Raw genomic sequence first — 27,828 nt, forward strand, 5'->3', positions numbered from 1 at the left:
ACGAATATAAAGGCCAAAAAGGAATACTTGATTAAAAATAAACAGAAAGCAAAATCACCGAAGGACCTCTGTTGTTTACGAATGAGACATGAGGAAAAATGAATCCATTCACTAAAAGAGCGCGGAACTAGCTACAAAATTTGAAACTCAGTGAGTAAACAGTGGCGAATTGCAAATGCCAAAAATCATTTAGGCGGGTGAAAATATAATTTCTTGTACATATATTTTTTAAAACATAAAAGTATTAATTTTTTAATTAAAGTTTTGTTTATTGTAAATTGTTTATCGTAATTTCGCCGCAAAACAGGACTAAACAGCTGTTTTGGTATATACAATAGGGTATATACAATAGGTAAACCGTTTTGTTTCTGTGCAAATATCTTGGCTGGCAATTCCAAATATATAAATATTTAATTTGGTCATTTAAAACAGTATGACAGTAATGCTACAAATTTGACGGAAAAACTGAATTTTTCAAACAGTTTAATTTAACACAAATTTTTCCACTTCCTTTAAATGAAAGAACAAAGTAAATTGCCGGATTCCCCGAATCCAGAGAAGAATTTTTTAAGAAAGGGACATTCGGAATTGCCGACTATCCCTAATCCACAAGAGGAGAAAACAAAAAATATATTAGCAAATACTTTAAAAAAAAAAATAATAATATAAGGAATTGTATTTATAAGTTTGTGTATTTATATATATTTTGTGGTGTCTAAGTTGTTCGCAAAGAGTCTACTTAGCTGGGAAGTGTGACTTCAATTCTAAATAGTGTCCTTTAATCGAAAAATATGAATAGAATTAGATTGATTGATTGATTTTAAGAAGAAAGTATGACATTTAATTCAGTTTTTGCGTTTGTTATTATTTATTCAAAATCAATTCAACAGGTTGCATTTGTTTTGATAGTAATTCTGACACTACAATTCTTACTGGTAGACCTTGTTATGTGCGCCTTTTTTCAAGTTAGCCTACCTTGCCTTCATTGCACCATGATTGTTAGTACAATCATCCTCCTAATATAATAAAATCACTCAGACGGTCATAGTTAAATCGAAATAGAATTTTATTCTGATGGAGAATATATAAGGTCTTAAAATGTGGGAAAATGTGGCAAAAATCATAAAAATACCGAATATCGGAAGATACCGTTATATGGAGGCTATACCAAAGAGTGGACCTATACATACAATTTTTCGGCGCTTTTGTCATATATTTAGACACAGCGTAAAAACTTATTATACATTTCCAGTCGGAACATATGCCTTTGATCATAAAAAAAGTCATATCCTTGCCATTTCTTCTGTCCTTACCAAAATCCCGTCCACAACGTCTTCTGCCCTGTTGTATTCTAGGACGGGCTTTATTTCCACTTCATCGTGAACGACACAAAAGATACGTCATCTTTCCGACATTCTGTAGCTGCCGCAATGCGTACGTGTATGGAAAACGGTTGTATTTCAGACGACGCATACCCAGCAGCTTTTTAAAAGACTAAATGATATATTCGACGAATTAAATGTCAAAACGACATTGTCTGCAAATCCCAACAACAAACCCGTATATCGAGACTGCAAAAACAAAATTACACGACTCGAAAAGGCCAGAGATTATTTTTTTAAACTTTGTTGTTAAAAGCAATGCAACTGTAAAGTGTATTGATGGGTTTTGGTAAACAATACAGTGTATCTTATTGCTTTCCAAAGACATATTTAGGGATTAGCCAAAGATCCAATTTATATTGTCTTGTACATTAAACCAGGATGCATTGGAAAATTTCTTTTCCCGGATACGTTCTTCCCTAGGCAATAATACACACCCATAAGTAAAGGAGGAGAGGTACATAAGCGTCAAAATAATATCTTCCGATATTTTAAAAACAGCTAAAAATTCCAATTGCCAAGAAGATGGTAGTATTTCACTTCCAATATCATTGAAAAATACCGGTGATGTTCATGTAATTGAATATTTAAAATTGTTACACTCTAATTCCAGCTCTGGTGATGATTTAGAGTTTCTTAAGGCCATAAATTTGTGCGAAACACAAGTTAAAAGGTATGTTTCGGGGTACACAATATACAAGAGTGCCGTCCAAAAGACAAAAACTGCGGTTGTGTGAACCTAATGAAAAAGGACAATCGATTGTCTTCGAAATCGTAATTGCTAATACAAAATAAAAATTTCAGTGTTAATTCCCCAAATTTAGTTAATCAGACAACCTATTCGAAATTTTCAGTTTTCAAATGAAATGGTACAAAGTGGCTTTAAAAAAAAATCATTATAGAAAAAAAAAAAACAAATGAAAAGTTCAATTGGTTTGATGCTAATGCTGTTTAGACATAACCCTAAACACTCTAATCTAAAAAAAATCTAAGTCGTTGAGTGATATATATTTATATATATTCAAATTTGAAGTACCCATCTTTTTCATGCCTGTACCTTTGAAATGTGCACTTGTCAGCACAGAATCGTGTTTGCCTTAATTAATGTTCTATACACATATAAATGTTATATGTGGAGGAAATTAAATTAACAGGCTTTTTACGTATGGTTTGAATTTTAAAAAATATATCTTCCAAACGGATCAACTCTGGACCCACTTTAAAGCTATGTTGTGTTTAAATTTCAAATAAGAAGGCTCTTATTCGTTTAGTTTTTAATGCAAATAACATATATTCTACATTTTACTGCAGAAAATCCGCTTCTTGCTTTCTTCGTAGCCTATTTAGCCTTGATTTTTTAGGGAAAATCTTTTTTGTGACATTTTTTAAGATTTTTTTATGAGCAACATAATTATTAAGTTTTTTACTACTTCTACTCTAACCACTTATACAATGAATATCATTTTAGTATAGCACGAATTGTTTAATTTATATTATTTCATTTTCTCAACGAATCTTATTTTCTTATTATTGCTTTCATAACGTTTAAATAGCACGAAAAAAATATAAATGTAGTTTTTTCAGTTCTTTAAAATAATATAATATTTAAATTATCTCAAAAGTCCGAAACTTTTATATTATATTACCTTTCTATAGTCGTACTCCAAATAATGTTAAATTATTCAATAAAAAAGTAATTATTAGCATTCAAATTTGAATGCATGCATTATATGTTTGTAATACTACAATTGTCAAGGAAATTTATATATTATTTTTAGTACAAAATCGACTTTTCAATCGCACCGAAATGCACAATTCTAGTCTATTCCTATTCTATATATCAAAGTAGCTGAACCCGGTTTTCTACCCCTTTTGATTTTTTATGCATTCAATTTCTCCATATATAAGGTCTGCCATTCACACATTCTTCCATAATGAAAATTCTTTTGATATGTGCTCCTCGGAAAACGCAATCTTACTTCTTAATTTCGCTTGCGGATTAGAGGTTTATGTCTTGCTCTTATTTTTTGCTATTGTTTGAGGGCAAAATACTTCTCTCAAATCCTTTTCAGCAATTTTTGCGAGCTCAAAAATGGATTTTTTGTGATCTTCCGTACAATATATATTTCTTATTATTCAAGGTAAATATTTTATTTGATTTATTGATTTATTTGATATTTTGATTTGAACCATTTTATGACGTACTGAACCGTAGATCGGCTTCTATTAACAATCTCATATATCTCACTCACTAGGCGATTTAGGGGTATTGTAATGTTTAATTACTAAATTTCTCCCTTCAACAGTGGGTTTTCCTCGTTGTCCTCCCATTTTTTTTTAATATTTACGTCTGAAAATTTGTGATAAATTAGCTTTTAGGGACTTCTCCAAATATATTTTCCAACAATCGTTTGTTTTACTTTTACATAGAAATTTGGTGAGTTTTAGAATAAATGCCATTATTTTGTTAAATAAATAAAAACAGAAAACTTTTGTTCTACAATTTTTTTTCAAAATTGTCCATTGACAACATTTCATTGTCAAAATGAGTTTGTCAGACATTTGATGTATACACATTAACTGATGTCATTTATGTTTGGAAAAAAATAATACTTATTTCAATTTGAAAATATGAGAAAGTTTTCTTTGCATCTTTAGATTTGTTTTGCAATAAAAGTGATGCGGGCGGCCATGAATCTTTTTTTACTTTTTCCGAATCCGACCCTTTGTGGGGGAAGTGTCGGAAGAAGTGAGCCGATATATTTCATCTGCACACAAAATCTTGTGTTGTTGAACTGTGAGGTTGTGCCAAATTTGAGAATAATCGGATACTCCTGAGCGTCCTTAGTGTGTGGATGGTGTGCCAGAAGAAGTGGTCGATTCAATCTGTTCTTTATACCAGATATTGTGTTGGAAGAAATATTTCGATTTGCCAAATTTAAAGACAATGGCACTCTTATTTTACATTTTACAACAGATTTTATTATTCAAAAAATCGGGTTCTTGGTGGGGAGGTACTTGAAGAAGTGATCCGATATATCCTATCCTCTCACCGAATCATTTGTTTGCAGATGTATTTCGATGTGCAGAGTTTGAAAAGAATTCTTTTCTTATTTCGCATTTTGTGAGTGTTATAATTATTCCAAGGTTTGACACTTTCTGGGCGAGAAAACAAAAGAATGGACCAATGAATCCCATCTTCACACTAGATCGTTTGTTGATAGAAATATTACGTCTGCGAAATTTGAAGACAATGTGATTCTTACTTCACATTTTATAAGAGATGTTATTCAAAATTGTAATCCTTTGTGGGGGAGATACTGGAAGGAGTGCCTATCTCTGATCGAAATCAGATACTCCCTCTGAGTTTTCGTTCTCAGCACACAGACCTAAACGACGGAAACGTGATCCACTTTGAATTGATACATTTTTTATAAATTTTATTGAATAATTCAATTGTTTATTAATATAAATAAACAAATTAGTTTTTGTTGTGACTGCTTAGTTACAGAAAATGCAGAGTTACAGGGAATGCTTATTTGAAATGACTTCACCTTCTTAATTTTACCATGGTTCTATTACCGTATACACTACACTAGGTTACATTGCATGAAAGAAAGTTGTTTGCTAAGTTTAGCTTGGATCTACTGTATAAAAAATAGCGGATAGAAGAGAAAAACAATCGAAAATTCAATTAGTTTTTAACGAATGATGTTTGTTTAAAACATTGGTTAGATCATGGTACAATAATTACAAGGTATGGCAGAATGACTAAATTTGAAAAACACAACTCTGAAGCTAGAGTCTTGGATCTCAAATTTAGTTTAACAAATGCAATAGTTTGTTGTTTTATTTGACTAGTTTCTCCCAATATTTTTTATAATAAAATCGCCGTGGACTTTTCACAGCCTCGAGTTGTTGATTCAATTAAAATTCTTTTCATCCCAAAACGGAAGCATTCGTTCTTTCGAAAAGCTGTAATCATGGTAGAACTAAGAAGGTAAAGTCATGTAATCATATGTTTACAATTTTTTCTAATTTATACATTTGACAACATCTCATTCTCAAAATGTATACTTATAAATCCATTGTATTCACACAAAATCAGAGATGGGAAGTGTTTTTTATGCATTGAAGCTCTAATATGAATTTAAATTTTAACTGATTTTAATATTTTTAAATTATTTTGTTTATTATTAGAACAAAATATACTCATAAAAAACTGTAAACATTTTTTACATTACAAACTACCTAAAGAAAAAATTGTATTTAATTGATTACTATCTTCAATCCTTGTCTTCAATCTTTCATCTTTCAAACGCGCCCCGCAATGTACGTTTCTTCCAATCATTAATTTTGAAAATATTTTATTTTTCAAAACAGTAAGTACATACACAAAATTGGAAGAAGTCCGGCACACAGCTGGTAGCGCTACATTACCTTTTAGTTGTACCATGGTAGAAGAATATAGGTAGATGCATCAACGCTTGGGAAAATTTTTGAAATGTTGTTTCGAAAATAAATATATTTTTATATGTTTTCTTATACGACGCCAAACGGATATTATTATGATAATCATTTTTCAACAATTTTTACGAATTTTAATAACTTTTCATTCAACATTTTCAATTTCAAATTTAGTTTGACAGTTCATTGTTCCAGCAGCTGTTTCGATGCGACTACCTATATTCTTCTACCATGAGTTGAGTCAAATACTATCAAAAGCAAAGAAGAAATTGAACATTCGAAAGCAACACAGCACAGGACTAAACAGCTGTTTTGGTATAAACAATAGGGATCTATTAATCGTTTTGTTACTGTGCAAATATCCTGGCTGGCAATGCTTTACAAAGGGAATTCGTTTCTTTGTTGTATTTTTCAGAGTCAGCACCTGTTAACTTTTACATATCCTGTGTATGCCTTTTTGGCGCTTGTTCTGGTTTAATGGTGATTTATGAATTTTCCTTTGGCCAGGATCAAAGTAAAGTAAAAACGACCCTCAATCGATAACGCTGTAACAACCGATAACGACTTTTTGCACATTATCGATAATTCGAGTGGCGGTTTACAGTTCCCTAACCCTACTATACAGGCAGATTTATTTGCAAGGAAAAAAAGAGGAAAAGTGAATGAATTCGTTGTAAAATTTTCATAAATTATCCACAATATACTAAAAAAAGTTTACGAAAACTAAATAATTTGCAAAAACATACAATGGGGTTTGCAATAAACCAATAAAAACGCGAATGCAAACCGTGCGAAACCAAAAAAAAACAAATCTTAACTATTGCCAGGCAAAACAGTAGCTGTGAAAAACGACGGCTAGAAAAAGGAGAAAAATTCTACGCCGAAAAGGCAGACTAACTGAGAGAAGAAGCACATATCTTCTGGTCATCGGCGCTGTTTGGAGGACTGGATTTTTCCAAAACAACTTTGCCAAATGAGTGGAAATATGTGTGATATTTGTTCTGATTTCCAGCAATTATTGGAGTCGTGTAAGTAAAAAAGGACATTGGCTGAATGTGTTTATGTCGCCGAACACGTAGCCGACATCCATGCTCAATCATGCTGGGTGGTGTTTCCAATTTGGGAGGCATACATAGAACGGCATGTGATTTGTTTGAAATACATGTAAAAAAGCCGGTGCTGTAAACAAAATCCTAAAATCCTTATAATTTAATACCAAATTTTGACAAAGAAAAATAGAGCCTGCCTATGTCGTTTGCGTGAGTGCGTGTGTGTAGGAACAGCGATTGTCCCGAAATAGTGCTGAAAGAAAAAGAAAACGGGGGAGTAGAAGGAAAGGTGTGGAAGCGTTGTTAAAAGAGGTCTCAGTATTACTCCGATACCCTTACCTCCGGCTCATAGAGGAATGATACATTATATTTGTCCTCTGCAGGCTAACATAGACCAGTCTCATAAATTGTGTCACTGTATCTTATTTCAGTAAATGACAGTGGAGATATCCTTTTTAGTGAATGAATGTGATCACATTTAGTTACTGAACGTTCCTATGTTCAGTTTATACCTGTTACAGGCACAGTTGCTATATCTGTTTTAAGAATAAAAAAATTTTTAAGTAATATTTAAGTTCCTCGATACTCAGCCCAATACTTAGACATTGCAACATTCTCCTAATTATATTTGAAAGAATGATTTTCAAGTCTTAAAAGGAAAAATTATAATCAACCAACCCCATGGACGTATGACAGAATAAAACCTTTAGTCTATATTTCCCACCTACCGTTGTACTACTTTGTCCAGAACAGATATGTAATCAACCTATTGTATTCTATAGTTTAAACCATTGTCATTATATATGGAACTTATACATTTGATCTCATTCTCATCTCCTTCGGCTGAGAGCCACCACTGTTAAGCAGTGCTCTTCAAGAATGCCGTAAGCATTTTCCTTTTACCAGGTGCAACAGGGTGCCATTTTATTTCACCTTCACGAGAGAATTTTTTTGGAGGTCATATGATGCTGTTAATTTTTATAATTCATCCAGTTATCAATTATTATTCTAAAACTTGTATATCTTCCATTTCAGATGAGACACGAATAACCAGCAATGATGCCAAACATTCGATCATTTATAAAAGTGAAATTGAAACAGCATTTGGTTACATACAGGCATGGCCTCAAAGGCAATGCATGTGTCTATATCGAGACACGAAAAATTTCGAACGTTTCAATTTACTGATACAATCGATGATCTGCTTAGCGGTCCATCATTTGAAACACATTAAACGTTTAATTGAGGACTATAGAAAAATTACAGCTCATGCGGCTGCTACACAAGCCCCAGCACAGACTCAATCATCAGCCGGTAACTGCGCCAATGCAGAAGGCCAACCATCCAAGGAGGATGAAAAAACAACTACCACAACAACGAAAGAAGAAAATAAAGATGAAGACAAAAAAGATGCTGGTAGTACACAGAAGAAAATAGAATCAGATCCAGCAAAGGACGAAAAACTTAATAAAAAGTCGGGTAGCAGCTCCACAGACGATGAAAAACCACAGCCAACAAACCCCACAGAAGCTGTAACATCGAAAACATCGGATGATTCAACGCAGCAGTCATCGATTGTGTCGTCTGGTGGTGATAAAGCCGCATCCGCATCACAACCATCATCATCATTGTCACCATCCTCTTCAACAGTATCCCAACACACCGAAGAGCCTTGGATATTACCCGAAGTCGAAAAATTGCTACTCTTGGTATCCAAGATCTTTTTGCTCAATTTTCCACTATACATTGCGTATAAACACAGTACCCATGCTCGTCTGGACGATATATCGGCCGAAGAGGCACAACATTTGGCCATATTTTGTGATCTACATGACAATGAAATACCCGTTCACTTGTTGCGAAACACAACATTATTTTGTAACTCGAATGGCTTTGCAGCCATGAAGTTGTGCTTCGATCAACCTGATTTGCCGGTAACAACGGCCCATGCCATTACGGCCACAGTGTCGAATATAAAGTTATGGTTACACTACGGTTGCATTGTACAATTGTATGTACCGCTGAGAAGTAAAATATTACAATACATGTGTAAGCTGTCCGATCAAAATCTAAGGACAGCTGCCACCAGGGCAATGGCTGATTTTGTGTGGTCAGCTGTGCGAGATCCCTTGGATGCATCGGTTAGTTTTGACGTTGAGGGTTTGGCGTTGGCATTTAAATATTTCACTTCAACCACGTTGACAATGAGATTGGCTGGTAAGTTAAAAGTTATAAAAATATTGATATATTCTTTTTAATTTTTTTTCTATTTTTAGGCATCACACAAATCAATGCTCACATCAATATTTTTGGGGAGATCGAAACGGTTGGTGAATTTGAGGTTGTGGCCCAAAAGATTGCAAACTGGTTAACTGAAAATCAAATAATTCAGCATTTATTTGGTCCCAATTTGCATGTGGAAGTTTTGAAACAGGCCCACATTGTTTTGAATTTTTTGGCTGTGGAAAATCAAATTACCGAAGAACACATCAAACTTATTTGGCAGGCTACACAACAGCTAAAACACTGCTCCAAGGCAATTTTCGATATTCTGCCATCGCTGGTAAAGAATTTAGCTCCAAAACCTGCAATGTATTTGTATACTCTGTTGTGTCGCATGGATCCCAAGGAACACACAGAACAAAGTATTTATATTGCCTCGGCTCTGACCAAACTTATATGGTCCAGGGACTCGGCTCAATTGAGTTTGGAAGAAGAACTAATGGCGGCTAATGCCACAGCAACTAGTTCAGATAGCGGCAGCATGGATGGAAGTAATTCAGATGAAGGTAATGGCGATGACAGCAGTCTGGCTAGTGCCCGAAAAAGTCCCATAGATATTGAGAATGTATGCTCCTCGGATACGGGTGTAACACCCTGCAAACAGGCCAGACGCAGGCGTCAAATGCCCATAATACCGTTGGGAAAATTCGGAAAAGTTATTAATGAGGGTGATATAAAAATCATTAAACCCACCACAGATATGAAGTGAGTATTTTCATTTTGTTTATTTTTGTTTTTCAATGTAGTCAGGTTTTAATCTCCTCCTCAACATGTGTTGTTTTATAAAATATTGAGATAAATTACTATTTTTGTTTTACTCTTTCAGAATGAAAAATCATCGAATTGTAAATATCATCGACAATTCCAGCAGTGAAGATGACATGACCCAGGGATCGCTGAACATAACACTGCATCGAAAAAAATCGCGCAAAAGAACCCGCAAAAATAACAGTAATATGCCCCTGACACGATTGGCCTACGAAATTGTTGAAGCCATTTGTGATGGCGGTGAAGATGAAGCGTCAAGTGATGATGGCGACGACGGTGATGACCCGGAAGCTGAACTTCTGAATGATAGTGATGATTGTAGTGATACTGGACAAGTGTCGGGTGCTGTTTTGACCCATTTACATGGTGGAGGTCAATATATTAGAGCTATAGCAGAGACTCATATCAGCGAGCTGTTGAGTGGAGCTGAAAACGAGGGAAGCTATTCATCACCAATGAGTAATAAATCCGAGAAGAATTTGGCAGATTTTGATGATGAAGATGTTTCGCCATGCGAGGAAGAGATTGCCCAATTGGTGAGTTCTCATGCCCAGAGGGTTTCTCATAATTGCATGCCACCAGCCTTAGCTGCAGCAGCAGCGGCAATGGCTGCGGCCCACACAGCAATGTCAATGCAAAAAAATGATGCAAATGTAGCGGCGGCAGCAGCAGCTGTGGCAGTGGCAGCAGTTGCCACTGGCAATGCCCAACAATCGTTGTTGGCAATGCAACAGCAAGCAAATGCTGCCGCAATGGCCAAAGCGGTGACAGCCGGTCTCAATTCAAATGCTTCAGCAAGCAAACATGGTAATGACACAGAAATGGACAAGGAATGTAATAAAGCTGCGACTTCATCCATATCACCGCAACAACCAACATTTAAAATCAATGATGTCTGTCAGCCGGGTAATACTTTGTTATGGGATTTATTACAGGATGATAAAATTGTGAGTATTTTTGTATACTTTTTTATTTCAAAACTGTAATATCTTTTCCGCTTTAAACAGGGACAGCTTGGCGAATCATTGGCTCTGGAGGCAGAAAAGGCACTAGCCACATTGTTATGCTTTAGCAATGATCGTCATTTGCGCACGAAATTTATTGAAGGTTGTCTACAAAATCTTGCCAATAATCGCAGTGTTATTGTCTCGCTACGTTTGCTACCCAAGTTATTTGCATCATTCCAACAATTTCGTCCATCCGATACCCATCATGTTACAATGTGGGCTGAACGTCAGCATCGCATGATGTATCATTTCTTTAACAATATTAAATATTATGCCAAAAGGCATATGGAATATTTGGTAGCCAAGGCAGCGGGTGAACAGCAACAGCAAACGGCAAATGAATTGTCCCTATACTCGCACAAGACACAGGTGTCAGTACGTCTACAGTTTTTGTCATCGATATTTTCTTCGATGGGTTCGCCAAAGACTTTCAGGTAAATACCTGTGAAATTTTTGAATTTTGTCAAAAAATAACGTCTCTTTCCTTTTTCAGATTAAGTCTAGAACAAGTGGACGCCCTATGGGAATGGCTGGCCCATGATGTGGACTGTTCGGATTGCTATTTCTCTTGGCTGCAAAGTCAAGCCAAGGGAGGAGATCAGCATGCCTTAGGATTGGATGCATTGCAACATTTATATTTAAAAAAATTGCCTGAACTGAGACCAGAAGACTTTTCCATGGTTGCTTTGGGCCTATTTCAGCAATTGTGTAGTTTAGCTCGCATGGCCATAGCACATTATGAAAAGCAAATGGATGCAATTTCCACAAACTCATCAAATATTGTGGGTATGTTTCATCTCTGGAAGATTGCATTGAGGGCCCATACTTCGGAAGTGTCGCTGGCCGCCATTCAATACATAAATATGTATTACATGGGCCAGCAATTGCGACTGGAAAAGGAATTTGTATCACAATGCATGGAACATCTGACACAGGCTGCCAACGCATTGGAATGGTAAATAAAAACTACTCCCTTTCCAAAAGTGTTGTAATTTTATTTATTTTTATTTCTTTGAAAACCGCCTTCATAGCAACAATGAAGATGAGAATGCCCTGATGTGTGTCCAGCGTGGTTTAATGTTATTAAACACCCATTTAGATACTTTCCGACGACGTTACGCATTTCATTTACGACGTTGGGCCATTGAAGGACAGGGCATTGGTTCACATAGTAATCTCAAGAATGAAGGCTCAGGACCCGCCATACGTATAATACTACAGCCAGCGGGGCTGTCGGAAAAGTCAATATTACACATGCATGCTTGTGACTTAATTGCTGACTTAAAGGCAGAAATATCGAAATGGTAATTATTTGTTAGTGCACATTATAATACAGAAAATCAAACTGTTTTTTTTTTTTTGAAGGTGGGAAAATCTACAGGGTACTTCCAATTCTGGAGTATCTGCCCCCGTTTTGGGCCTCCTTTTAAGTGAAGGGCCATTACGGATAATAACACAAGGCCAGGAGCTATCATCGGAGTATGATGAAAGGTCATTGGGAGATGCAGGTTTTAAGGATAACCAGGTAAGGAAGCAAGTCATAATTATATATTCAATTTATATAGTCCCACCAGGCATTTGTTATTCAGCTTTATTTTAAAATGCTCCTATTAATTTCGTTCTCTTCCAGATTGTTTATGTATCGCTGGGAGGACGAGGAGCCCGACGCAAAGAAACGAATATCGATCATCCATCAATGCAACCGCCACCACCCAAAGAATGTTTACCCACAGTATTATTGCTACAACCGAAATATTTCGAAAAGCTCTTCTCGTTGATGCAAACTTTGGGCGATATGAAACCCCAACCGAATAATTTGCAATTGCATACCAAGGCACAGATATTATCACGACGTGTATGGGATATTTTGGCTATATTACCGACAAATCCCACAATTCTAGATGCATTCAAAGGTTTGGCCAGTGATCTGACGGAATGTGACCAGTACGCGAATGGTCAGGAACAGGAGAAAGAAAACAAACATAAAGAAATCAAACAAAAATTATGTGAACTATTGGACCCAATTAATTTACAAAAATTTATGTATTCACTACATATTGTGGAGAGTTTGGCATTGCATAGTGTATTTCAGCAACGTGGTGGTGCACCATGTTGTGGGGGAATAAATGGTAATATTATCAGTGTTGAATCGGGTCGCGGCAGTGCTGGTAGTACGGCAGCAAAATCTAAGAAAGCCAGTAGCAGTTGTGCAGGTACGTGTTCCGGAAGTGGCAGTGGAAGTGGTAGCTGTCCTGGCAGTGCTGGCGGCAGTGTATCATCCGGAGCCAGAAGACGTGACAGCATCGAAAGTCCCCAGAGCAGTAATAATAACAAAGACCACGAAGAAGATTCTTCCAAGCCCATTAGTAGTGATGAAAGGGATAAAGAATTTTCCGCGGACATGGGAAAGGAAGGAAATTCAACAATGATTTCTATGGATACACCAGAAAGTGAGCAACACACTTCAGCTAACAATGCAACCACAAGTGATAAGGAGCCCAGTAGTCCCCTCAAACACATGGCAAAAAAGGCAAAGAAATCGGAATGTTCTGCATCAACGCAAATGGACACATCCACAACGACCGACAATAAATGGAGTGAAATTTTTATACGTAGTGGCGGCTTAAAACATCTTTATGATATCTTCATATCGGGCCAATTACAACAAAGCTCCTATCCCAAAGAATTGTTAAATGAATGGCGACACGATTGTTTGGCCAGTCTCTTGCGCATTTTATGGCTGTTGGGATTCGAAGAGGATTATCACGAGGATATGCTGGTGTCCATTTCAAAGCCCAAAGAGTTCATGTTGGAAATGATGTCAGTAGATTCTTGCTTAAGGCGTCTTTCTTCCATATTGAATGATGAAGCCTATAGCAATTATTTAGCCACCACTTCAAGCTATCAATATCACCATTTGAGAACTGGATTTTGGGGTCGAGCCCAAGTTGTACAGTTTGCTATGAACATCATGGTCAGTTTTGTTCATGCCTCTGTTGAGGCTAGACGATCGTTGTGGGCTCATGCCGAGTACTGTAACTGGGTGCAGAAATTCATTTTGGAAGATCCGGAACCGGCAGTTAGGCGAGAAATTTGTGCCGGTCTATATCGCATATGTTTGGGTAATTCTCAAAGCTATCAGCAGCTGTTGGCACCATTGCTGAGGAAATTGATTTCGTTTTTGCCCGTGGCAGAAAAAATGACCTCTTACAATCACCACAATCCCTATATGTTGACGGATGATGGCAAGGAGCCTTATGGTCCGGCTTGTCGTGATTATTTTTGGTTATTGGCCCGATTGGTTGATACTCTATCACCGGAAATGGTTAAATCTTCTCTGGAGTCATCTGCCTACAATGAAGATGCCATTGATGTTGAAAAGCTATGCCAGTCGGTGGCACAGAGTATACTCACGCGTGAGTTCTATGAAACCCGTTACGGAATGCAGGACGATGGCTTGGTTGGTCTAATCAATCTCATGTCGAATTTAGTAAAATATGATCCCACCTTTAAGTTCAGTTCCCAGGCTGTACAATTCATAGAGAAGATATTTGAATTTTTATTTGATATGCCCTCGCCAAATAATCGTCAAAAACCCAAATGCAAATCGGCCACATCGAGAGCAGCGGCCTATGATCTTTTGGTGGAATTGTGTAAGAATTGTCCGAAAAATTACACATTTTTGCATCAGAAGCTGTTGGCGCAACATACGCCCGGACCAATGCCACCATATCCATGGGACTATTGGCCACGCGATGAAGGACGTTCGGAGTGCGGCTATGTGGGTCTGACAAATTTGGGTGCCACTTGCTATATGGCTTCCTGTATACAACATCTCTATATGATGCCACAGGCCAGAGCTGCTGTTCTTCGAGTCCCACCAGGCAAGGCCCAAAAACATGCACCCACCCTGCGTGAACTACAACGCATGTTTGCATATCTCTTGGAATCTGAACGCAAAGCCTATAATCCACGATCCTTTTGTCGTGTCTACCAAATGGATCACCAGCCACTGAATACGGGCGAACAAAAGGATATGGCTGAATTTTTTATTGATCTTGTCTCGAAACTGGAAGAAATGACTCCTGACCTTAAGGATTTAGTCAAACGTCTATTTTGTGGTACTTTAAGTAACAATGTCGTCTCATTGGACTGTGATCATGTCTCTAGGACAGCTGAAGAATTCTATACGGTACGTTGCCAAGTAGCTGATATGCGTAACTTGCAGGAATCCTTAGATGAGGTGACTGTCAAAGACACATTGGAGGGTGATAATATGTATACATGTTCGCAATGTGGCAAAAAAGTTAGGGCTGAGAAGAGGGCATGTTTTAAGAAATTGCCACAGATTTTGTGTTTCAACACGATGCGTTATACCTTTAATATGGTGACAATGCTGAAGGAGAAGGTTAATACACATTTTTCATTTCCCATGCGTTTGAATATGTCGGATTATGTGGAGAAAACTCTAATGCCACATCAATATAAAGGTGCGTTCAAAGATTTCAGTTTTATATATACATTGTTATTGAAAAGATACTTTTGTGGTTTCCCATGTTTTAGAGGATCGTGAAAAACGAAAAGCAGAAAAAGGAGGAAATGCTAATGATTTGGAGGATGACTTAGAAGAATGTTTAGAGTAAGTTCTGTTTGGTGCTTATTTGAATTCATTCTAACGTGGGCATTTTTTAATTATCAAAGATATGAACTTGTGGGGGTCACTGTACATACCGGCACTGCTGATGGTGGCCACTATTATAGTTTCATCAAGGAGCGCAATAAGTCTGCAATGCAACATGATCGTTGGTTCCTTTTCAATGATGCTGAAGTCAAGCCCTTCGATCCTTCACAAATTGCAGCTGAATGTTTTGGTGGAGAAATGACGGTAAACCCAACAAATTATATTTACCAACACAAAAATGTTAACAAAAATGTTTTTCTATTTCAGAGCAAAACTTATGATTCCGTGACAGAAAAATATTTAGATTTTAGTTTTGAAAAGACTAATTCGGCCTATATGTTGTTCTATGAGCGAAGATTGCCTGAACACCTCAAAGAAAAACATGCCCATCTCTTGGCTTCGCCACCAATGACAATAAGTCCAAAGATGAAAAACGAAACGTCAACGGATGAAGGTTCAAAGGAAAAAGAAAATGTTTCACCAATTGAAGGAAAAGAAATGAAAGATTCACCGGAAGGCAAATGTGATAATAAAAGTAAAAGCCCCGAAGAAAAGGCAACTGATAAACCGACCACAGAAACAGAGATACCATCCACATCAACGGGATCCACATCATCGTCATCCAATGTTGCTGCAATAACGCCCACATCCAGCAGCTTGGCAAATAAAGCAACTGATCATTTTATAAGACCACAATTAAGTAAGGAACTGGAAGACTGGATATGGCAGGATAATAGACAATTTTTACAAGATCGCAACATATTTGAACATACCTACTTTAAGTAAGTTTAATATTTAAGCATTTACAAACTCCTAGTAATTTTATATTCAACTTTCCCTTCAGTTTCATGTGGCAAATTTGTGGCCATATCCCACAAACCTTGATATCTCAGCAAGATGTCACTTGCATGGCTGCTAAGCTGTCCGTATCGTTTTTTATTGAAACATTTATACATGCCAAAGAAAAGGTACGTTCGTTGTTTTCGATCGTTTTTATTATTTAAGGGTAATAATCTGAAATGTTATATTTTCAGCCAACTATGGTACCATGGGTGGAACTTTTGACAAAACAATTCAATGCCAGCCAGGAGGCTTGTGAATGGTTTTTGACCCATATGTCAATGGAACCATGGTGGCCAGTACAAGTTTTAATTCAATGTCCCAATCAAATGGTTCGCCAGATGTTTCAACGTTTGGTCATACATGTTATTCAAAGACTGCGGTAAGTTGTAGTTAATTTGCTACGGAGTAATATTGAAAGTTATTGCATAAGGAATGTTATTTTAGGTTTTAACAGGATTAATATTCGTGCCCTTTATAAATATTTTTGAGGGGAAAATAGAAGAAAATGTGCAGATTTTTTAAGAATGTTTGGGTAGAGATTTTTTTGTAGCAATTGTGTGTAGGTTATTCAAGAATATTTTGAGGGAAGAAGTTATCTATATCGGTGGAGTTTAAAATGAGAGAGAAGATATATAATGGTTATTATTTTTTAAGAACCTTTTGTAATGGATCTCAATTGAGCTACATCGTTCATTTATTAAGAAGTGGTTTTCAACGACGTTTGACATTTTTTTCTTATGAAACTATTGTGTATTGTTTGGACAAACATATTTTAAGAATTTTTTAGAAATTTTGTTCAGGGGAATATTGGTGGACTTTTTAGAATATTATCTGAAAAAACAACGCGATTTTTTTTAGAATACAGGGTGAGATAAAAAACTGCAACAAAGTCAACCGCCATAATTGTTATTTTGTTTTTTAAATTTTATTAAATGAAAGCAAAAAATGTCGGAAATAGCATCAAATTTTAGAATAAGTTTAGATTTGTTCGAATTGGTCACATTTGGCACGAATTATGGCCTTCAAATGGCCAATGAAACCGCCACACGCTGTCCGAATGTTGCTCTGCGGCCTCTTGGCCCAGTACCGGCGAAGCGTTTGCTTGAGGTGATCGACACTTTGGTATTTTTTAGTGCCAACCTTGCTTTTCAAAATACTCCAGACACAATAGTCCAATGGATTGCTATCCGTAGATTTTGGTGGCCATTGTGCACTGGAAATGAAGAGAGTAATCTGATTTTGTAAGCATTCTTGGGTGACACGTGCTGAGGCGATGGTGCTGAGTCCTGTTGCAATGTCCAAGGTTTGCAGCCAAAATGTTTGCGTGCCCAAGGCTTTAATACACCCTCCAGAATATTTTCGCGATAATATTCGGCATTTATTCTGATGCCAGGGTAGATTAATACGAGCGGAGAGCGACCATTGGCTGTTATGGCGGCCCACACCATCACCATGGCCGGCGCTTGAGACTCTTTTGAGTCTATTTTCTTCCTGTTGCGGTGTAAGTTCTTGCACTTTTTGAAATTGCAATGGCTCATTTTTCATTTTTAAATATTTGCCGAATGAAATATTGCGATATGTTTAGCTTTCGAGCCATTATTCGTCCACTGCGACACGGGTTTCGATCAAGTCGATACTTTACTTTTCGAACCATTTCTGCTGATGTTGCTGTTTTCTTCCGTTCACTTCTTTGACGTCGGGCTACGCTGCCATTATCACGGTAACGAGCGATGGTACAAGACACAAAAGATTTATTCACATTTAAATGCTAGAGTGCTCTAACGATAACCACTTGTGGTTTTCCAGCCAAATTCCATCACAAATAACTTTTTTTCTGGAAAATTCTCACCAAAATGCTTCTCACTCGAATAATTTTAACAGCTGTCAGACGAGTGGCTTAGAAATGACAGCAGTTTGAAGTGGGTTGCAGTTTTTTCATCTCACCCAGTACTTTTTGAAAAGGCAAAGAATATTTTTTGAGAAGAGAAATATTTTTTTAAGAAAAAAAACGTGATTTTTTTTATATATTTTTTGAACATAAAAACGTGGATTTAGAATATCTTTGGATATCGTGGACTTTCTAGGAATATATTTTGAAGTGAAAAACGTGGAATTGTGGATTTTTAATCATTTCTTTTAAAGGGGCATTCGTGAATATTGTGGGAATATTTTTGGAGACTTAAAAATTTTTTTAAGGCTCAATCGAGGGATTATTTAAGGAATATATTTTATTTGTGTGGATATATTTTAAAAGGAACATCGTTATTGTATTTGAGGGACAATCGTTGATTTCTTTTGAAATCAATTTTTGAAGGGACTGTCAAGGATTTTTTCAGAATGTTTTTAGGTTCTTCCTGAGACGACAAGCGATCTATTTAGTAGAATATTTTTGTAAGGGATATTTGAGCTATGATCCTGAATTGTTATACCCTCAGCCAGCCATGTGGCTAAAGATAACGAACTTAAAAAAATGTATAAACTAATAACATTTATCAGAAATGTTTGCCTTATTTGGGCGATGGCCGATTAAGTTATGAATTACCTTAGGATTTGACACCGAAATTTAGAATCTAACAAAGTCCCACACATAATCAGGTATGCGACGAAGATCAATTATGGAAAGTTTTATGCGTATATCATAGGAAAAATGCATCTATAATCTGACTCTAGAAACCTATGTATATTCTAAAAAACATTGTAATACACTTATTGCAATTTTATGTTTCAAATTCAAATGTGTTTCAAATATCCTGTTAAAAGTAAAAGATTCAGACATATATGTAGATTTGGTAATTTTATTATTTTCATTTTTTGGTAAAAATGTTTAATTTTATTATTGAAACATTCAAATTTATAAAATCAAATTACTATGGTCCTTAAATCTTTGTGGTAGTTTCAACGGTGGATGTTGGCATTGGGGAGTCTGTGGTCGAAGATGATGGTGGCGATTGCATGGTTGTTGAAGACAATGTAGACAAGACTGTTGATGTACTTTCTTCAATTGGTTTTGGTGGTTTTGGTGTTGTCATTGTCTTAGTTGGTTTTTGATTTGTATTAAACGAAAATAAATCCAATAGGTTCTGAAATATAAAATGAACGTTTAGGATTTTTTTGTTAAAATATATTTTGTAAATTTAATTTGCAATTTTAAAATTTTTAAGTATTTTTACCTGTGAAAAGTTATCCAAAATTGTGAAGAAATTCTGTTTAGCGTTTGCTAAACTCTTTTCTATTTCACCAAGAAAATCTGTGCTTTTTTGTGGTTTACCATTGTCTCCACTCTCTAGGTTTGCATCCATGTCCACATAGTCAAATGGCAAAAACGCCGAAATTTGTGATGAAAATATCAGCAGAATTACAAAAGAAAGTAACACTTTCATTTTGTCTGACATTAAACTATATTTTTCCACAGGTATCTTGAAAATGATTGAACTCAATTGAAATACTTAGCATTTGAACTACATATTAATGGCTAGAATAGTTTCTTTTGGTTTAATCTGAAAAAAAAAAAACATTTGTGTAAACAAACTTAACTTTTGGAGAACAAACAACGAAAAGGTCGTCTAAGTTATTGACATTTGAGATTTTTAACCCTTTCAGAGGTATTTCATATTTGTTATTTTTTACCAAAAACATTTTTTCCTTATTTACAGAGCCTCACATTGCCATCTTTATTTGAAAACCGAATCGGATGTCGATGACAAGGAGGTCATTGGAACAGCTTCATGTGTTACTCGTTTCATAAGTTCATTGACCATACTAATGGAACATGGTGCTAAAGCCCATTTACGCAATCTTTCCGAGTTCTTTGGCTTGCTATTCGAATTTTCACGCATGGGCGATGAGGAAACTTTGTTTCTGTTACGCATTGGTGTTATAAAAAGTGTGGCCGATTTCTATTTGGGCAATAAGACTCATGAAGTAAGTTTAATCGCTATTTGTTAAGCAATATTTATTAATTATGACTTAATTTTCAGCTTGAAGTTGGTTCGGATAACGATGATAATTCCTCGGATGAGGCATTATCGGTGGATAAGACAAGGCCAGCTTCATTGGATAAAATGATTGCCTTGGTGGCAAGCTTAGTTGAACGATCGAGGGGAGCAGATTTGCGTTTGAAATTGTCGCCCAAGGACTATAACGCCATTGCAGGCGGCAAGGTAAGTTCAGATAAGTTATATATTTTGCAAGGTAATGTAGATATTATCTTTGAATCTTGTATAGGGTTTCCCGTTTTTGTATCAACAAATTAAAGATAACATAAATCCTCATCAAACAAGGCATTTAATACATGCTCTCTGTCGCTGGGACGAGCGTTTGGCCAATCAAATCATAACCATGTTGTTTACATCTGTAACCAAGCACACTGAATTGTGTGGTCCTTTCTTTAAGCTATTGACATTGTTGACAGAAACTCAGGGTGGACCCTCAGGCCTGCCATGTTTTTCTCAATTAGTTTTGCAGCGGGTTTGGGATGCTGCCGAATACTGTCCACAGTCGGCATTGGATTGGCTGGCTTTTCAAGCACCCAAAAATAAAATAGCACATGCCTGGATCTTACAATCGGCCGATACATGGGTGGAGCAATATTTGCTTGCCCATCACAATTCAAGAGTTCGTAATGGTGCGTATAAATAAGGAATCGTTTATCGTTTATTTTTAATTGTCTGCAACTTAAATATATTTCAGCTGCTGCATATTTACTGGTCTCACTGGTACCATCACAGCCATTTAGGGCTAACTTTCGCATACATTCACTGCACAAATTATCATCGTCTTCATCATCTCATGTTTATCGGTGAGTGAGAACTTTATTTTTTCTCCAAAAATATCAATTCAAATAAAATACCTATTTGTCTTCTCTTCCAGTGAACTTAACAACGATGCTCAAATAATTCTACACAATATCATTAATTTGCTGTTACGTTTATTGCGGCCAGCAAGAGCATACGCCGATATTGGCGTTCATGGTACAACAAAATTAACTTCTTACTTTAGCCTTTTAGCATATTGTATGGCATCTAAGACTGAAAAACTTATGGTAAGAATAGTTTCATCCTAAGAAGAAAAATTTCACAAAGTTTTTTTGTTTATTTGATTTTTTTGTAGATGGGTCCTTACATGCGTGCTTTGTGGGATCTATTTCATCCACGTTTGTCAGAGCCAAGTGTACCAGCTCATCACAATAAACACGCTTTGTTGGCATTTTGGCATCATACCATCCTCGATTGCCCCGAAAATGCATTGATTGTAGCAAACTGTCCAGAAATCACAAGGAATATAGCATTTAATTATATATTGTAAGTATTTTGTGGAAGCGATGGTCTTAAACTCCAATAGGCTATTCCAAAAAAAAATAATAATAATAATAATAATAATAATTCCCTTGGATACAAATCAATGCCCTAAAAATCCCTTAAATTGGGAAACTACAGAAAGTTACCAAGACCTTAAAAATGCCTTTGAGAAAGTTAAAAGTTCAAAAAATAACGAAGGCCTTAAAAATTCCTTTGAGGGAAGTTTAAACATACTCGATCGTTAAATCCAAATCTCTCAAACAGAGATTCTTCAGAAAGTTACCAAGGCCTTAAAAGTATATTTGAAAGAAATATTAAAATATTCGGTCGTAAAATCCAAGTCCTTCAATAGAGAGACGTCAGGATGTTGCCAAGGCCTTGAAAATTAATTTGAAGAAGAAGCATAAAATCGTGAAATCCAAATCCCTTAAATAGAATAAAGTCAGAATGTTGCCAAGGCTTAAACATTCGTTTGAAGAGGAAGTATAAAAATTCTCGATTGTCAAATCCTAATTCCTTAAATGGGGAGACCGTTCAAAGGTATTCTTAAATAATCCATCATAATAGTTCTTAACAAAAATATGTTTAAAAAACTTAATGTTATACAGGGTGAGATAAAACTCTGCAACAAAGTCAAACGCCATAATTTTTACATTTTATTTTAAATTTTATTGAATGAAAGCGAAAAATGTCGGAAATAGCATCAAACTCTAGAATAAGTTTAGATTTGTACAAATTTGTCACCTTTGATCACGAATTATGGCCTTCAAATGGCCAATGAAACCCGCTGCCCGAATGTTGCTCTGCGGTATTTTGGCCTATTCCCGGCGAAGCGCTTGCTTGAAGTGATCGAAACTTTGGTATTTTTTAGTGCCAACCTTGCTTTCCAAAATACTACTGTCAACTATCAAAATGAGTTTATGAGTCAGTCGTCGTTGAGCATTGACCGAGAGCGGACGCATCTAAGGAGCGTAGAGCATATTGCATTTTAAACTTTGTATTTATTCCCAGAATTACTTTTATTTTTAAATAAAAACCATCTTGACAGAATCAGAAGTGGGATAAGAACAGAAATCTACAAGGAATTTCATCATTTTGGATAAGAATTGCAGAAAAATACTCAAAGAGCTGAGAAACTAAGGCGTCAAAGTGATGTAGTAGTGAAGAGCTCAATGCAAAGCAACAACGACGACCAAAGGAGAAACCACGCAAAGGCACCTAAACTCAAAAGTTCGAGTGAGTTTAGTGAGAGTGTGTAACGTGCTCAAAGAGAGCAAAGGAGAAAGCATCAATCAAAGGAGAATGTACAAAGGTATACTCAAAAGTGTGAGTGAGTAGGACAACGATAGTACATCAAGGAGATTGAAAGCAAGACATAAAGAGGGGAACCCCGAAGAAGAAGTTTAAAAAGGGAAAAGTTAACGTATATTTTTAGGGCGTGCGGCTTCTAAAAAAAAGGAATAGTTCTAGATTTGCTGAAGTAACGAATTAAAAAGGAAAATTCACAAGGAAAAGTATGAAGGTGAAAATAAGTTCGTTAAAGGTTGCGGAGCTAGACAAATTATTACTGGCAAGAAGCTTACCACGAACAGGAAATAAGTCCGAGAAAATTGCTAGACTCATGGCTTGCAATGGAAATGACGAAGTGGAAGTTGAAGATTCAGAGTCACAGGAGGATTTCCATGGATTTGATGAAGCTGAGACGGGTGATGATTCTCTAACAAGTCAAATGCGAGAGCTAAAGGATATAATGTTGACTCTAGCAAGAAGTGTGCAACAGTTAACAACACTTTCAACAGAAAGGGCTATTACGTCAAATGCAGGGTTAAATTCAAGGGATACAGAACAGCAAGTTCCAGCTGAAGTAATATCAAGACAATCTGGTTCCGGAACATCTGGTTGTTTAAAGGATTACATAGTAATGATACCAGACTTCGATCCAATTAAAGGAAATGTTACATCAGTCCAATTCATTGACAAGGTTGAAACGTTGCAAAGGCTTCATGGATGGTCAGATGAAACAACTTTGTTTGCAGTTCATCATAAAATGAGTGGTGTTGCTAAAATGTGGATAGATGCTTTACCAGTGGTTGAAACATGGAAAGAGTTCAGACAACAATTTTTAAAGGATTTCCCAAGTCGAGTAAGTGTTGCTGACATTCATCGTGAACTTATAGCTAGGAAACGAAACTCGAATGAGTCTTTGGTGGAATATTATTACGCAATGTTGGCCATAGGGAAAAGAGGAAGCGTAGATGAGGCATCAATACTGTCGTACATCATAAATGGTCTCAATGATAGCAGCTTAACAAGAACACTTTTAGCTATGAACCCGCAGACATGTAGTGAATTATTAAGGTCGTTGGAGAATTTGACCATACAAACGTATGCAAGGAAGCAAACAAAGAATGACGAGGATGACAAAACCGCAAGTGTCTCAGGTGGAGCGCCAACCAAGGGAGTAAAATGTTTCAATTGTAACAGGTTTGGGCACATCTCAACTAGTTGCCCACAACCATTGAAGAAGCCGAAGTGTAGTAAATGTGCAAAGATTGGTCACGATGCATCGCAATGCAAAGGTAAAGGTACAACTGTGGCAGCAATGACAGAAGAGTCTAAGGATTACTGCCCACCGGTTATGAAAGATGTTACGGTCAATGGTAAGACATATGAAGGTTTTGTGGACACTGGAAGCGACTTTACCTTAATGCGGAAAGCTGTAGTTCCAGAGGGTTGCGATATGGAAGTAACGTCAAAAAGAATGAAAGGTTTTGGTGGATCTATTGTTGAAGTGGTGGAAATGTTTGAGACTAACGTTGTCATCGACGAGGAGAGTTTAATGACTACCATTTATGTAGTGCCGAATGACTTGATGCGATATGACGTTCTCTTAGGAAGAGACGTATTGTGTAAGAAGCAAACAAAACTTACAATTGAGCATGGTGTCTTGAAAGTAAAGTCAACAATGCCAAGTACATTTAATGTCGGAGAAAGTCTGGATGAGCATCAAAAGGAAAAATTAGACCAAATACTGTCGTCATTCAAGGACTGTTTTGCTGAAACCCTTGAAGACCTTGGAAGGTGTAAAAATACACAAATGGAAATAAGTTTATCTACGGACAAGCCTGTAGTTGGTAAAAGATACCAAGTTCCATTTTCTCAAAGACAAATTCTGTCAGACATAATTGACAAGTTGCTTCGATGTTGCATTATTCGCCCAAGTGATTCGCCCTATGCAGCATCAGTATTGTTGGTCAAAAAGGCGAACGGTGAAAGTCGTATGTGTACGGATTATCGAGCATTAAATGAAGTCACCATCAAAAAGCAGTACTCGATGCCAGTGGTTGAAGAACAACTTTCGTTGTTATCTGGAAATAAGTATTTTACAACGTTAGACATGACATCAGGATATTACCAGATACACGTCAAGGAAGAATCCAAGAAATTCACGGCGTTTATAACACCAGACGGTCTATATGAATATAATGTAATGCCTTTCGGATTAACAAATGCACCGATGGTCTTCCAGGAAATGATAACCCAAATAATACGTAAGTTGAAACATCGGAGAAACATCATAAGTTATGTGGATGAGGTGATAATCCCGAGCTTGACGATTAGTGAAGGACTCCAAGTACTAGAAGAGTTCCTAACCGCCATAAGAGAAGAGGGGTTGACGCTAAGGCCAACTAAATGTTCGTTCCTTCAGGAAAGTGTAAGTTTCCTAGGTCATACAGTGAGTGCTAATGGTATACGCCCTGGAGAAGAGAAGACAAAATGCATTGAAGAATTCCCAAGACCCGAAAGCGTATCAGATGTGCGCAAGTTTATTGGCATCACTAACTTCTTCCGCAAGTTCGTGCCAAAATATAGCCAAATAGCCATGCCACTTACGAGACTAATGAAAAAGGATGCTGTATTTATCTGGAAAGAACCTGAGGAGAATTCTTTTATTACCCTGAAGACCAGAATTACAACACAACCAGTTTTGGCTCTGTTTGATCCAAATAAGGAACACGAAGTACACACGGATGCTTCTTCTATTGGTTTGTCTGGAGTATTGTTGCAGTATGAAGGTGAGGAACTGCGTCCAGTTTTCTACTACAGTCGTAGGTGTACTGAAAGTGAAGGAAAATATGCCAGTCATGAACTCGAGGTATTAGCAATTGTTGAGACGCTTGAAAGGTTTAGAATTTACCTACTCGGAAAGTGCTTCAATATTGTCACAGATTGCAATTCCATAGCAACAACAAAGGCGACGTCTCCATTACCCCCTCGTATAGCTAGATGGTGGTTTAAATTGCAGGAGTTTGATTTTACCATTACTCATCGCTCAGGTGCCAAGATGACTCACGTGGATGGGATGAGCAGAAGTCCAACGTTACCATCAAGTCAATCCCGAACAGTAGCGGAAAATGTTCTGGCACTCACAATGAACATTAACGACTGGATCTATCAACTGCAAATGTCGGATAAGAAGCTGAAACACATCTTTGAAGTTCTCAATGGTAATTTACAAAACGAGGTAAATGAAATTAAGCAGATCAAAGCGGACTACGTCATAGAAAATGGGAGGCTATTTCGCAAAGTCAACAATATGAAACGTATGGTGATTCCAGAAAGAGTCCGGTGGCGAATAACTAAGGCTTGTCATGACGATTTGGGACACTTCGGTGAAGAGAAAACTCTCCAAAGGCTTCAACGTGATTTCTGGTTCCCGAGAATGAGACGTTATGTAAAATCATACATTCAGTCATGTCCGGAATGCTGCTACAACAAGGTAAAAGGAGGCAAGGCAGAGGGTGAACTACATATTGAGGAAGTCCTACCAATTCCATTCAGAAGTATCAACATCGACCACATGGGTCCCTTCCCAAAAAGTAAGAAAGGAAATCAATATGTATTCTTGATTGTCTGTTCGTTCAGTAAGTACACCATTATAAAGCCAACCAGGAATACAAAGACTGCTCCGGTTATAACAGCGCTGCGAGAAGTTATGTCGATTTTCGGACAGCCACGAAGAATTGTATCGGATAAGGGAACGGCGTTCACGTCTAAAGAATTCCAACAGTTTGTGGAATACAACGGAATACAACATGTACAAACAGCAGTCCGAACACCAAGAGCCAATGGCCAAGCCGAGCGGATCAACCAGACAGTTTTGAATGCGTTGAAATGTCTAGTAGGTGATACAAAAGAATGGGACACTGAGACAACAACGATACAGTGGAGTATTAACTCGCAGCTGAATGCGACTACAAAGTTCAGTCCAAATGACTTAATATTCAACTTTAGTCTCAGAGATGTCAGTTACAATAGAATTATCCAGGCGGTTGGTGATGAAGAAAGAGAGAATTTCGATGTTAGGGTAATTCAACAGCAGGCTGTTGCTAACATCCAGAAACAAAAGGAAAAATGGAAAGCAAGATTTGACAGCCGTCATGCCAAGCCAACTCAGTACAAGGAAGGCGATTTGGTGGTGATAGACACGGTACCGCAGCCTACAGGAGAATCGCATAAGTTGGATGCGCGGTATAAAGGACCATACATCGTCACGAAAATTATCGGAAACGATCGTTATCTGGTAGAGGATCTGCCGGATTTAAGTTTGAAGCAAAGGAAATATTGCGGTGTTATGTCGACGGATCATATGAAGCCCTGGTGCTATGGTGATCCAAGTCTCGAAATCGAAGATAAAGATGAGTCTGATGATAGTTCGCCCAGGAGGGACGAAGAGTCAGGAGAGGCCGAATTGTCAACTATCAAAATGAGTTTATGAGTCAGTCGTCGTTGAGCATTGACCGAGAGCGGACGCATCTAAGGAGCGTAGAGCATATTGCATTTTAAACTTTGTATTTATTCCCAGAATTACTTTTATTTTTAAATAAAAACCATCTTGACACTACAGACACAATAGTCCATGGGATTGGTATCCGGAAAATAAGAAAATAGATCGATTGGCCTTATATGAATTCTCTCAGCACTCATCATAGCCGCACAAAAATATACTTTATTATGAGACGAGGAAACTTTAAATATATTCTAAAAAAA

At 36.8% G+C, this 27,828-nt stretch overlaps 1 protein-coding gene across 1 annotated transcript in view; it reads left to right on the forward strand.

Annotated features, from left to right (window-relative positions):
• The first annotated feature begins 6,467 nt into the window (after nt 1-6,467).
• LOC101896833 (ubiquitin carboxyl-terminal hydrolase puf) overlaps nt 6,468-27,828 on the forward strand; it is a 28,836-nt gene continuing 7,475 nt past the window's right edge. The window contains exons 1-20 of the mRNA XM_059118972.1: nt 6,468-6,877; nt 7,934-9,115; nt 9,175-9,886; nt 10,008-10,896; nt 10,957-11,390; nt 11,450-11,911; nt 11,988-12,260; nt 12,322-12,481; nt 12,587-15,446; nt 15,520-15,595; nt 15,658-15,841; nt 15,905-16,419; nt 16,482-16,605; nt 16,672-16,859; nt 20,134-20,401; nt 20,458-20,640; nt 20,705-21,104; nt 21,170-21,278; nt 21,350-21,521; nt 21,590-21,780. Of these exons, the coding sequence (XP_058974955.1) occupies nt 6,823-6,877; nt 7,934-9,115; nt 9,175-9,886; nt 10,008-10,896; nt 10,957-11,390; nt 11,450-11,911; nt 11,988-12,260; nt 12,322-12,481; nt 12,587-15,446; nt 15,520-15,595; nt 15,658-15,841; nt 15,905-16,419; nt 16,482-16,605; nt 16,672-16,859; nt 20,134-20,401; nt 20,458-20,640; nt 20,705-21,104; nt 21,170-21,278; nt 21,350-21,521; nt 21,590-21,780 (9,437 nt within the window). The 5' untranslated portion in view covers nt 6,468-6,822. The remainder of the gene's footprint in view (nt 6,878-7,933; nt 9,116-9,174; nt 9,887-10,007; nt 10,897-10,956; nt 11,391-11,449; nt 11,912-11,987; nt 12,261-12,321; nt 12,482-12,586; nt 15,447-15,519; nt 15,596-15,657; nt 15,842-15,904; nt 16,420-16,481; nt 16,606-16,671; nt 16,860-20,133; nt 20,402-20,457; nt 20,641-20,704; nt 21,105-21,169; nt 21,279-21,349; nt 21,522-21,589; nt 21,781-27,828) is intronic.

Source organism: Musca domestica, unplaced genomic scaffold (assembly GCF_030504385.1).
Source record: "Musca domestica strain aabys unplaced genomic scaffold, Musca_domestica.polishedcontigs.V.1.1 1, whole genome shotgun sequence".
Classification (NCBI taxonomy): Eukaryota; Metazoa; Arthropoda; class Insecta; order Diptera; family Muscidae; genus Musca; species Musca domestica.